Source organism: Medicago truncatula, chromosome 2, assembly GCF_003473485.1.
Source record: "Medicago truncatula cultivar Jemalong A17 chromosome 2, MtrunA17r5.0-ANR, whole genome shotgun sequence".
Classification (NCBI taxonomy): Eukaryota; Viridiplantae; Streptophyta; class Magnoliopsida; order Fabales; family Fabaceae; genus Medicago; species Medicago truncatula.
Window position 1 is genome coordinate 36,765,338 of NC_053043.1, and position 12,357 is coordinate 36,777,694.

The following is a 12,357-nucleotide window of genomic DNA, read 5'->3' on the forward strand; positions in this document are numbered from 1 at the left end:
TATTTTGTTTTAATCCTTGTAAAATCATTTCATATTGAAATTGGTCCCTATAATATTCATTTTAGAGAAGTGTATACTTAAGTATGCTGTCAAACCAATTGACGACAACGTAAACCATTCGCACCACAAGAGTGTTGGTTTCACATTGAAGACTGTCAAAACCATTAAGCCATACTTATGGTTTCAGTCTATAATTTCAGTGTATAACATCTTAATCATTATTAAAAAACCATTAGACAATTATTTTGGTTTCACATTGAAGACTGTCAAAACCATTAAGCCATACTTATGGTTTTAGTAATGATTTCAAATACTTTGGTTTCACATTTGAACATTCTTATAAATTTTAATTAAATTGAACATTCTTATCACCTTTGTTTTTATTTACAAAACCATTAGAACCATATACCAATAATTGTCTAATGGTTTTAATTAAAACCCTTAATTTTGATCAAATTTTAATTAAATTCAACATTCTTGGGCCTAAAATAACTGTTAGAATCATATACCAATAATAAATTCATCTAAAACCATTACACCATAAGTATGGTTTTACATAGAACACTATCAAAACCATTAAACCATACTTATGGTTTTGGTATTCATTGTAACCTCAAGGTGTTGAATTTAAGAGCTTGTTTGTATGTATTTTTATTTACACATACAAACAAGCCTAATTACACGTAGAGCTGTCAAAACGGGCCGGCCCGTTTAGCCCGAATAAATATAGATTTAGAAAAAGTGCATCTGCAGTGACAACTTAACAAAACAGAGAGAGAGAGAGAGATAGAGAGAGAGAGATGCGGTGCCGGTGAGTGAGAGCTGCATGCGAGAGAGACGAGAGAGTGAGCGGTGTGAGAGAGCGAGAGAGTGAGAACGGTGTGGTGTGTTAGGGTTTGTTTGGTTCATGCTATATATATTTGAAAGCGTAAGCTAAACATATTGGCATTGCGCCCCAGTGGTTAAGACACTGGTTTAATGTAATTGAGGTCTGGGGTTCGAATCCCCCTCGCCCCAGGCCTTTTTTCTTTTCTTTTTTTTAACATTATATATAATTGTTTGTTTCCATGCTTCCAAATGCATCTAAGTTTTTTCTTTTAATTTTATTTTTTATTTTTCTCTCTTTACCTTCTCTTTTATTTTCCTTTTAATTTCTCATACTTTTTTTTATTTGTTACAAATAATGATTGTTTTTGTTAATTATTGAAAGTTAATTTAAGTAGTAAAAATTTTGATATTGAAGATATTAAAAGATGTGTAAAAAAAATGTATGGTATGAAGAATAATTTAAGAACGAAAAAATTAAAGACATTATAATAAGTTTTATTATAAACATTTTTCGTACAAACGTTGTAAACTATATTATATATTTTTAATATAGTTTTTCAGATTTTTTTTTTTTGAAACCAGATTGTAACAACCAAATGTAATAATATTAAATATATTTAAAAAAAAAAATATAAACAAGTTCTTAAATTCAACTCCTTGATGTGGTTAACCCAATGTGTTCTATGGAATTTAAAAACATCACTCAAAATTGAAGGGGTAACGTTTTTCACTTTTTTTCCACCAGTAGAAATTACCTTCAAAACTGTCTGTTTAGCTTTCAGCATTATTTTCACTTCTTCTCTACCAGTAGAAGTTACTGTCGGTTTTTATAGATTTTATTGTATATTACTCATGTATTCGATTTTGTGTTTCTGTGGTGCGGATTTTGGTGGAATATATTTTTATGGAGAAATAAGTTCTTGATTTTATTCAAGAAATCACTATATGGTCTACATGGTGCATATCCTTTGTCACTCGAATTTCTATAGTTTCTACAACCCCATAATTTCTTTCCACAATTTGGATTCTACCCTTCTTCTAAAACTATGCAATGTTGAGATGGGATAATTAAATATTTGTGAGATGTATCGTAGAAGCTCCCATAATATTGTTTCAATTTTACCATTAATGAAAAAAATGTTGAAGCGAGTTATTATTTTTATTTCAAGGTACTGGGACACAACAAAATTATGAAAAGTCCCAATTCTCCTTTCAAACCCTCACTACTTGTTCCTTCCTAACTCATCCATCATACATAAACCATGGCCTCATCAAAATTTTAGAAAAATCCGCCACATTATAGAAGAGCAAGGATGGAAAGAATATCTTAGTTCTCTAAAGGGACCCATCTATCCGCTACTTGTAAAAGAATTCTGGAAGAATGCATCTATCAAAAGAAAGAAATCTCATTCCTTTATCAAGTCTAAGGTTATTGGTGTTCCAGTCACCATTACTCCTAAATGTATTGCCAAAGTCAAGTCATGGCTGGAATATAATATCCAAACCGAAATTAATTACAACAGCAAATTAAAAACATAATGCCACAGGTGCACCAACCATCACGTGAGAACCTTCACAAAGCCTTCTTGCCATCACCAATCTATTGAAACCACCACCAATAATAAAATGAAGAAATGGGCGCCTGCCAAACAGCGAAGAACATTCCCACTGATTCCCACATTCATCTACCATCACCGACACAACAACATTTACATCAAGTGTGAGTTCACAGAATCCATTTGTAAGCCAGACAAAATAATGACAAATCAATAACTTAATCTCCTAGTAGACGTCAAAACAGAAACACATGAACTTACCATATTGATTTGCCTGTCCAGCTCGTCCACATGAACTTACCATACAGCTGCTAACAACAAGTTTCTAGTAAATATATCACCACATAATACCAATAACACGCATACAATTCTGCTTAAGTTTAGACTTTGTAAAAGATTAGTAATTGAAGACATTTTAAAGTTGATTTTCAGATCATTAGATGATTTGATAGCCAAAAGCATATTAATATTAACATTTATATTCTGAGAAAGATACATACACTAACACAATCTGTATTAGTATAAAGTAGAATAATCGTTACTGATAATAAAGCATTCCATCATTCAATTATCATGTTGATCCAGTAGCCTTAAAAACATGGTGAAATTGTAGGGTATGAAGTAGTTTCTCTTGTTATAGCCACTTCTTTGTAATGCTTAATGTTAAAGAAATCCAGGGGTCAAAATAGATTTTGAAAAAGTCAAAAAATAGATTTTGCAAAGGAAATGTGTACCTAGGAATTGATCCTTGGTTCTTTTCTTCTTCTAGAAGACTTAGCACTGGAGGACTGGTGGCTAGAACTTTCTGTTTGTGTAAGATATTGTTGAAGAAGTTTCACAAGACAATTGAGTCTTGATTCACGAGGGAAATTTGCCATAGATTCATATTCAGCAGAGTCTGAATTAAAATGTGTGAGAAACCAAACCTTCGTTTCATCATCAATTTCTAGAGCAGTCAAATCTTCGCCATATTGCAGTGCTAGAAGCCCCCCATAACCCCTCTCCTTCTTATACTCTCTAATTCCCCCTCTATCTGATGTGGAGGGAAGTATCCTTCCCGCCTTGTTCTTAAAGAATTCCAACGCATGGACATTATTTTGGTACTCTATGGCTTCACCACTCAGACTGCTTTGCGGCCTAACTATACAGTGCACTCTTTCAATGACATCATATGTTAGACAGCCATATATGTCAGGAATGGGGTCAAACACTTGACGAATATTCATCCTGAAAGATTGACTCGACCGCTGCAACAAGTCAGGGTCATCTTTATACTCCTTATAATATTTGATAACAACTGTCAACAAATCGCTTATCGTGGGATTGTTACGTGGATCATGCTTTCTCAATTCTTTCACAATTTCCTCCCATAAGGCAATATCACACCAATTTCGGTATTTGCCATATGTAGGATGTCCACGTCTAACTTTGAACAGCTCATTAAAAAGTTGTTCTTCATTCTGCTGCCGCATATTCTGCAAAGAAGAAAACAAAACGTAGATTAAATTAGTGAAATACCTATTGCCAAATTACATACAAGCTTGAAATTACATACGGTGGGAGAATAAAAACGGCTGTCACAGTCACTCTCACAGTCACTATCGCGGGTTCTTTTTTTATGCTGCACTGTATCTGTTCCTTAAGAGACATATAAATGAAAATTAGACAACTTGCAACAACAATAAAAAACAATATGAGAAATTAAATCAATTTTCCAACCTAAACTTGTACACTGAGTAAGGGTGGAACTTAAGGAAAGAGTACAACTACTTTGATCCACGTTCTCCTCCTGCATCTCTAACCAACAGAAATATAAGTTAAAAAAAGCTAAGTTTACATACAGTAGATGCATCAGTGAAATTTGAAATGGAACTTTGCCCAGAAACGCACATACATTTGCAAATTGAATTCCATGTGCAGTTTCGCACATTCATGTGAAAAAGCCAAGTTTAATTATGCCGGGAAAAGGCTATTAAAAATCTTTCACTTACCTAATGACATTATGCTATTAAAAATCTTTCACTTGCCTAGTTGCTATATGAGTATGTGCAGGGGCAAAGATCTGAAGCAAAATAAAATAAAACCCCAATAGCAAACCACAAAAAAAACCTAGGCAGAGATCGGAACACATAGAGCTAGAGAGAGACTGAGCTACCCATACCCAATAGCAAACCTGAGTGACATGTTCGTGTTAGTGTGAAGTTGGGGAATGATGGCCGCCAACGGCAGAGCTTCAGCGGCCAACGACGGAGAATTAGAGAGAGAGATAAACCGAAAGCAAAAGAGAGAGGGAGAGAGAGATAAACCTTCAGCTCTGTTGGCTACACTATCTCCCAGCGGTGGTGTGGAACGGCTGTTGGGTGGCGCGGCGGTGGGTGCTCGAGCAGTGCTTTGGAGGTGGTGACTGGTGGTGCGTGGCCGGTGGGTAGCGAGAGAAAGTGAGTGAGAGCGGAACAAAAGAGAGGGATCCAGACATAAATGATAGCTTTTAATATCTCCCATCTGTTGAAATGAATTTGAAGATCAAATCAGTCAGTTGCTGCTGCAGCTATCAAATCAACTGACTCTAGGAAGAAGGGCTATGGAGTCTAGCTGTTTGTTAGACCAAATACAAAGGCAAAATACATTCATAAATAACAATACTCCCTCCGTCCATTAATAAATGACCTGACAATACATTATTGACTTGACATACTTTGACAATATTTTTCTACTAATTTACAAAGATATCATGTGAGATGTTGTTGGATTCGTCTCGATGAATATTTTTAAAATATTAAATTTTTATAATTTTTTTTAGTAGAGAATTGAAGATATCAAAGATAAAACATATGCATTGGGACGGAGGGTGTAACTTAGTAGATTTTAAAAATCTAAAAAAAGTCATATATTTTATATTTGGGTTAATAGGCTTTTACCCCCCTACCATTTGGAGGACTTTTGGTAGACCCCCTGTCAAAAAAAAACTTGTAGATTCCCCCTCGAAATTTATGTACCCTCGGAGTATCAAAATTAATTATTTTAATTTCAAAAATATATTTTAGCGATTACTTATAGGATATCCGATAGATACACACATATACTTATAAGATACTTCACAGTTAAGTATCCTTGAGAAATTGAAGGGTAAAAAAGTGAGACTGTGTTATAAAAATTCAATCGAGATGTATATGATTCAAATTAAGTATTATGTTTTTGGTGGATGAAGGTAAAGAGAGAGAGAGCGAGAGAGAGAGAGAGAGAGAGAGAGAGATTCAATCAATCAATCAACATGAAATAAACTTTTTTTTTATTGATGTATTTGTTGATATCCTAATATATGACGAAAACTCCACTTTTTATTTTTTATTTTTTTAGATATATTATTTTTTGTAAGTTGTGACGTTTAGGATTATAGTAACGAAGAGTAATAAATGGTTATTTTTTTCAAGGATTTTTGCATGTATATATGTTTTCATATAAAGTTTTGTTAACGTATCTTACCCGTATCATATCTAAAATTTCGCGTAACCATATCATAACGTACAATATCCGCATCTATGCCACTTATCAGAACTTCATAGGAAATAACCACTTGAGCTGAGTCCTTATCTAAAACTTATTGTGCGATTTTTTTTTTTCTGATCCAGTTTCCCAGAACAATTCCACTTTTGACCTCCTATGAGAATTAATGACATAAATGATCCACTTTCACATTTAAATTTTTTTGTGTCCTGTGGTGGGCGGGCGCGGTTATGGTGCATAAAAAAATCCTTATGCACCCTGCATAAATCCAGAAATGGTTTATGTGAGTTGTACTCCAAAACCATTAGATGTACTTAATGTTTTCCAGCACCCTGCATAAGTATTTCCAAAAACCATTAGATGTACTTAATGGTTTCCAGCACCCTGCATAAAATTATGCCAAAATTATTTTGCTGTGGAAATGGTTTCTGTGAGTTGTACTCCAAAACCATTTATGGATTTATGCCATAACCGCACCCGTAGTGGGCTATTACCGCCAAATGAAATCGCGGGAATGGCAGATTTTGACACGTGTCAATGGCAGTCGTTTGAGGAAAAAAAAAATTAGTTTTGCTCCCAGCAGGAGTCAAATCAGGCGCGTATGGGACAAAGCAATCATGTGTTGCCACTAAGCCAGTGTAGAATTATTGCTAATTTTTGCATCCAATAATATATATACCATTTCTAAAACCAGTTTCACCAACCATGAACCATACAATTTTTCATTTTTGTTTTTTTAATATAAGTCTTATTAAAAAATAAATATAGGAGATTTTATAATTTTAATTGGATTCTAGATTTTATTTTGAAAAATTTGTCCGACGAATATGAACAAACTCTAGATTTTATTTTGAAAAATTACCAGACGAATATGATCAAAATTTAGATTTTATTATGAATATATATATATATATTGAAATAATATATATCATTTCGTCGGATAACTTACCGGTGAAAAATATATATTTCGTCGGAATTATCATAGGGGGATAATATATATTTTTCCTCGATAAATTATTCGACGAAATGATATATATTCAAAATAAAATCTAGAGCTTGTTCATATTCGTCGGACAAATTTTTGAAAATAAAATCTAGAATCCAATTAAAATTATAAAAACTCCTATTTCTTTTTATAAGACCTATATTAAAAAAAACAAAAATGAAAAATTGGATGGTTCATGGTTGGTAGAACTAGTTTAGAAATGGTATATTATTAAAAGGAAAATTCTACGGTGAAGTTCTTTAATTGACTTTTTCGATGAAGTTACTCTACATTCAATAATAATGTGCCACATGTCATGTGTGCTGATTGTTACATGATATATACCGTATACCTATTCAATATGTTGCACCGTAGATTAATTTTATTAGATTGTTTAAACTATTAGATTAAGCACCTCACTTATCTTATTATGTTACCTTTCACACCATCGTTTCTCCTATTTGACTTTCTCTTCCTTCTTCTCCATTTTTTTTTTTTCCCTCAAAGTTGAAGGTTTATGTAACCATAATCAAAATCAAACCATTACAATAACAAACTCTAAAGTCACCATAACAATAAAAAATAAAAAATAAAAATAAAAATTATCTTCCATTTCATACCACCATTAAAATAACAAACTAACATGCTATTCATATTGAGTGCCACCCTTATTCATATTGAGTGCCACCCTTCTGGCTACTAGTCTACGGAGATTTGGATTTAAGCAACAAACTAAGAATTATTGGAATAACAAACTAAGAATTATTGGAATAACAAACTAAGATGCGCCACGTTTTTCCCTTATCGGAGGAGCCACCCATCTGGCTGAGTTAGGATCGAAAAAAAGGAGAGTTCACGTCGTAAATCATATTTCTTGTTGTTTTTGTCTTATTCTCCATTTCAACAACACATTTATTCCAGTTTATTTATTTATTTATTTATTGTTTTAGATCCTAACTGATTAATTTCTGATTATATTTGGGATGAATTTTTCTGACTTTTTCACTTTGTTTTAAATCACAAAGTGTTGTTAGCGATGAATATATCGGTTTGAGATGAATTTTTGGATGAATTTATGGGTTTGGGATGAACAAGATTGCTAGGACGAATTTCTTAACTTCTATAAATTTGAATCGTTGGATTGCATTCGGTTATGTGCTCTGACCGTTGTTGAAATCACAAATAAAATATTTTTTGTTCAAGAATTTCTGTTTAGATCTCAAATTTCGGTGTTAAAATGGCTTGAATTAGTGATTTTCATGTTTTGTGTTACGTGGGTCTTCAACCGGGTCGAACTGACCCGTATGAAGGTTGAAGATGAAGTTATAAAAAAAAATCGAAGAGAAAAAAAAGGAAAAGAGTCTGAAAAAATTAATGTGATTTATTGCTTGCGTCCTCTTCTCTCTTGCTGAATTTAATGCTAGCTTGAATTGAATTCAATAAAATCACATCCAAAATATTTCAATAAAATGGATTTAGTGGGAATTGTTTTTTTTTTGAAGGAAAAAAAATGAGCCCTCATGAAAAAATTTGATCGGACTTATATATATATTAATTTTTTTTTTTTTGGTTACCTATATATTAAATACTGAAAACTAAAGTAAGAAAAACTTTCACAAGTTATTAATAAATACCGTAAGGTGAGTAGTAAATCATAATTATCTATTTAAATTAGTTCAAAAAATTACTACCTCCGTCCCTAATTATAGGATCATTTTGAAAAAATAACGGGAATTAAAATAGTAGATATTTGTATTAAATATGTTTGTAATTACAATTGTTTTTACAAATTTATCTTTCAAGAGAGAGAGTTGGTTTATGTTTTCAACATGTTATTTATTGCTGATTGAAGAAAAAGATGAATAATAAATAAGGGCATGTATGTAAAGAAATAATTAATGAGTCTTATAAAATGGGACAAAAAAAATTCTCAAAATAATTTTATAATTAGGGATGGAGGTAGTAATATATTTAAATTATGTATTCTAACACTTATATATTTACTCCCTCCGTCCCAAATTGTATGTCACTTTACAAAAAATATTTGTCCCAAATTATATGTCGCTTTACAATATCAATGAAAAATTAATGTTACTTTTCCTATTATATCCTTAACTATTTATTACTTTCTCTTCTTTCAATTCCTTCATTTTTCTTTCCCATATCATTTATTGAGGACAATTTTTCTTTCCCATATCATTTTCTCAAAACAATTTTGTGAAATGTCCAAAACATCTTACAATTTGGGAGGAGGGAGTATCATATAAAACATTATTACCAGTGAACCACAATCAATTTATTGCGTTTGCACTACTTTTGTTTTTTGAAAGGACGTTTGCATCCTGATTATTTTTTAATGGAAATTTTTTTTCATTCTTAATAGTCATTAATTGGATTAAATATCATCTATTTTCCATGCTAATTTACAAGCAATTTCCTATGTCATTCCATTGCATGGATTAATAGTAATTGCATTAAATACTTGAACTAAAGAGTATTCATTGCTTTGACTTTTTAATTATTTTAGAAAGTAAAATTTTAAGTATTGCTAAAATTGGAGCTTTGGAGGATCGAATCGAATCTTGTACATTTAAATTCCAAAGAATAAACTTTACCACTACACCATCAACTTAATTTTGATATACATTGGAAAATAAAGAAACTAATAAAGGAAAAAAAAAAAAAAAGTTTGCTACACAGGAATTTCTTTCAAGAAAAGGCTTTCTTTCATGATGATTATTTGTTTTGTTAAATTTTTTTTGGTTTTTTGTTTTTTATTTTCTGGTGTGTTTGATGAATGTATGAAGATGATGATAAATATGAGGAGGGAAGAAAATGAAGAAATGTTAAAAAAAATTGGATGTAGGTGATGTAATGTCCTTCCATATTGGCTAGGTTTCAAATGTGATAGGTTGAAGATGAAGTTAAAAAAATTTCTGGATAAAAAAAAAAGGAAAAGAGTCTTAAAAAACTAATGACGCATTACCCAGCAACATACTAGCTTCCCACTAGACTACATAAAACATTTGCTAATTTTTTCCATTTAATAGTAATGTTCAACGGTTTGATTGATTATATTTGTTATCGTTAGTCGTTGGGTACGTTTTGATCATCGGAGGAATGTCATTTCATGTTTACTAGGTTTCTAATGTGATATTTTGTGAGATTGACTTACACCGAAAATTCTGATTTCCAAAATTCCTGTTCATGCTTCGTTCTTATTCCAATAAGGTCATATTCAACGGTCCGATTGACTATATTTGATATTGTTAGTTGGTTGGGTCCGTTCCGATCTGAAAAATTCAAGTTCCTACTTCCTTCTTACTCAATTCAGTTAATTATCCATGTACAAATATCCATTATACCCTATGATTTTTTGTTGTTGAAACGGCCAATGTAATATTGTTAGCAAACCTTCCCAGTGTTAATCAAGATTAGAGAGAAATAGCAATGTCATAGTTTCATTCTATTTGTCTCTGGACAAGAAAATACTGAAAATAGTACTTGATTTGGAACAGTTTCGGGTTATTAATATGACCAAGTGTTGTGATGGTAGAAGGGTAAAAACAATCCTGCTACATGCCTCCTATACCTCTATCTATATGCTTTTTAGTTATTGCTATTTAATTTGCAATTGGTTCTTAGAATCCAACGTTCTTTTGTTTGAAAGTGGTTGAATAAATGTTGTTTTAGATTTTTAATGCCTTCTTGATCATTACTAGTAATAACAATATCATTTACATATACGACAAGATAAACGACTTTGTTCAAATATAAACATTTAAAGAATAGAGAATGATTTGTTTCACTATGAATCATGTCAAAATATTAAATAACCTTGTTGGATTTCCCAAACCAATTCCTTTTCTAAGTCACCATTTCTTTTTATGGAATCCTAGAGTGGTGCAAAGGTATCACAAGTAATGGTCTGAAAATCTAACTATGTTGGAATTCCAGCATTACAATACAATCAACTAGATCACCACACAAAACTTATTGAATAATAATAAAACCCTAGGAAGAAAATCAAGAGAATCTATAGTAAGGCAAAGACATTTTATTTCTAAAAAAATCTTCATAAATAAAATCTATAGTAAGGTTTTACCAATGATTACTAATATAGTCAAGACTATAATTAGCTAACTTATCTCCAAAGTGATCTCCTTCCCTAAATCGTGAGAAATATGAAAATGCACAATATAACTAGAAAGTTCTAATAAAACCCTAGGAATATTAAATGACCCTCTCTAGAACTTGCAGATACATGAATGGATTTCTAGATACATTAAGGAACCTAGGAATATGGAAAATTACAAATTATCATTTAACACGAACCTCAATTACGACCTGATGCAGTTGCTATGATGATTTCAGTTCAAACCCCTGCGAAAGTAATGTTTATTTTGTAATTTTATTTATTTATTATGGTTGTTGTTATTTTTATTTATTGGGAATTCTTTTTATGCTCTCTACTAGCGAGTTATGTCCAGATTTGTGGTAGAGAGTCCTTATACCTGCAACAAAACGTGTCTTGTTATTTATTGCAATAATGGTTTTTATGCTCTCTATTAGCGAGTTATGTCCAGATTTGACACTATAAAGACCTTAATTTCGATAAAACTTATAAAGACCTTGACACTATAAATAATGTTGTTAAAGTCACGTGTCTTGTAAAAGAGGAATTATATTGAAAACGTAGAAGAATTGTATGCATGTCTCATCTAGGATCAACCCCCTTAAGAAAATTGTTGTGTTTTACAAGGGCAGAGGCACCCACCTTGAAATATCTTGCAAGTATAAGCGAAATATTCTGATTACATGATCCCTTGGCTTAAACATACGTACATGGGTCTCATTACATGTTAATAATTTATTAATTGATTTTCTTATCTGAAATCTACTGCTGTTAGGGATATAATATAACAGTACATATTTTTTCTTCTAAAAAACAAATTATTATGGTTAAAATGATCTTCAAGGAAATATAGTATTGCAAATTTGGTCTAGAGGCACTAACATTTACAAAGTCAAACAGCAACTTGCCATTTTTTTTATTTTAAAGAGCAACTTGATATCTTATCTTGCATAGGGAGTTCTCTGATGTCAGCTGATGTTAGCATTTATAAAATGAATTTTGATTTGCAAGGTTGATTATACTACCTAGTACTGGTTCAACTGCCTCTTTGTACTTGTTTAGTGAAACTTGGTATGTTACCCAATAGAAATTAATAATAATTGTAACTCCCAAGAAGCAAGAGCCACTACTAAAAAAACAAAAATTAGTGAGGGAAATTTAGTGAGGGAAAACATGAAATCCCTCTCTAATTCCGTCACTAAATTTTGCGACCAATGAATTTGTGAGGAATTTTATGTTTTCCGTCACAAATTTCCCTTCCTAATTTTGCTTTTCCTAGTAGTGAGCATTGACATAGGATTAATTAAAGAATTTGCTTACATCACATGCATCCAAGTCTCTGATGATAA

General features: G+C 31.7%; 1 protein-coding gene across 3 annotated transcripts; it reads right to left on the bottom strand.

Moving 5' to 3' along the window:
- Positions 1-2,216: 2,216 nt before the first annotated feature.
- On the bottom strand, positions 2,217-4,999 carry LOC25487159 (uncharacterized). Of its 3 annotated transcripts, none has more exons than XR_003009665.1 (6): positions 4,691-4,999; positions 4,104-4,173; positions 3,940-4,016; positions 3,119-3,859; positions 2,646-2,692; positions 2,217-2,513 (listed from the first exon to the last, which is right to left on the bottom strand). XR_003009665.1 is itself a non-coding variant. In XM_024777585.1 (6 exons), the coding sequence occupies exons 1-4, from the start codon at positions 4,884-4,886 to the stop codon at positions 3,119-3,121; spliced, it is 1,092 nt and encodes a 363-aa protein (XP_024633353.1). In that variant the 5' UTR covers positions 4,887-4,999; the 3' UTR covers positions 2,217-2,513; positions 2,646-2,692. The 3 variants fall into 3 exon arrangements, 2 of the variants coding, with proteins under 2 accessions (XP_024633353.1, XP_024633351.1); XM_024777585.1 differs by having other exon boundaries at positions 4,104-4,181; XM_024777583.1 differs by having other exon boundaries at positions 3,940-4,022; positions 4,104-4,181.
- Between the last annotated feature and the right edge of the window lie 7,358 nt (positions 5,000-12,357).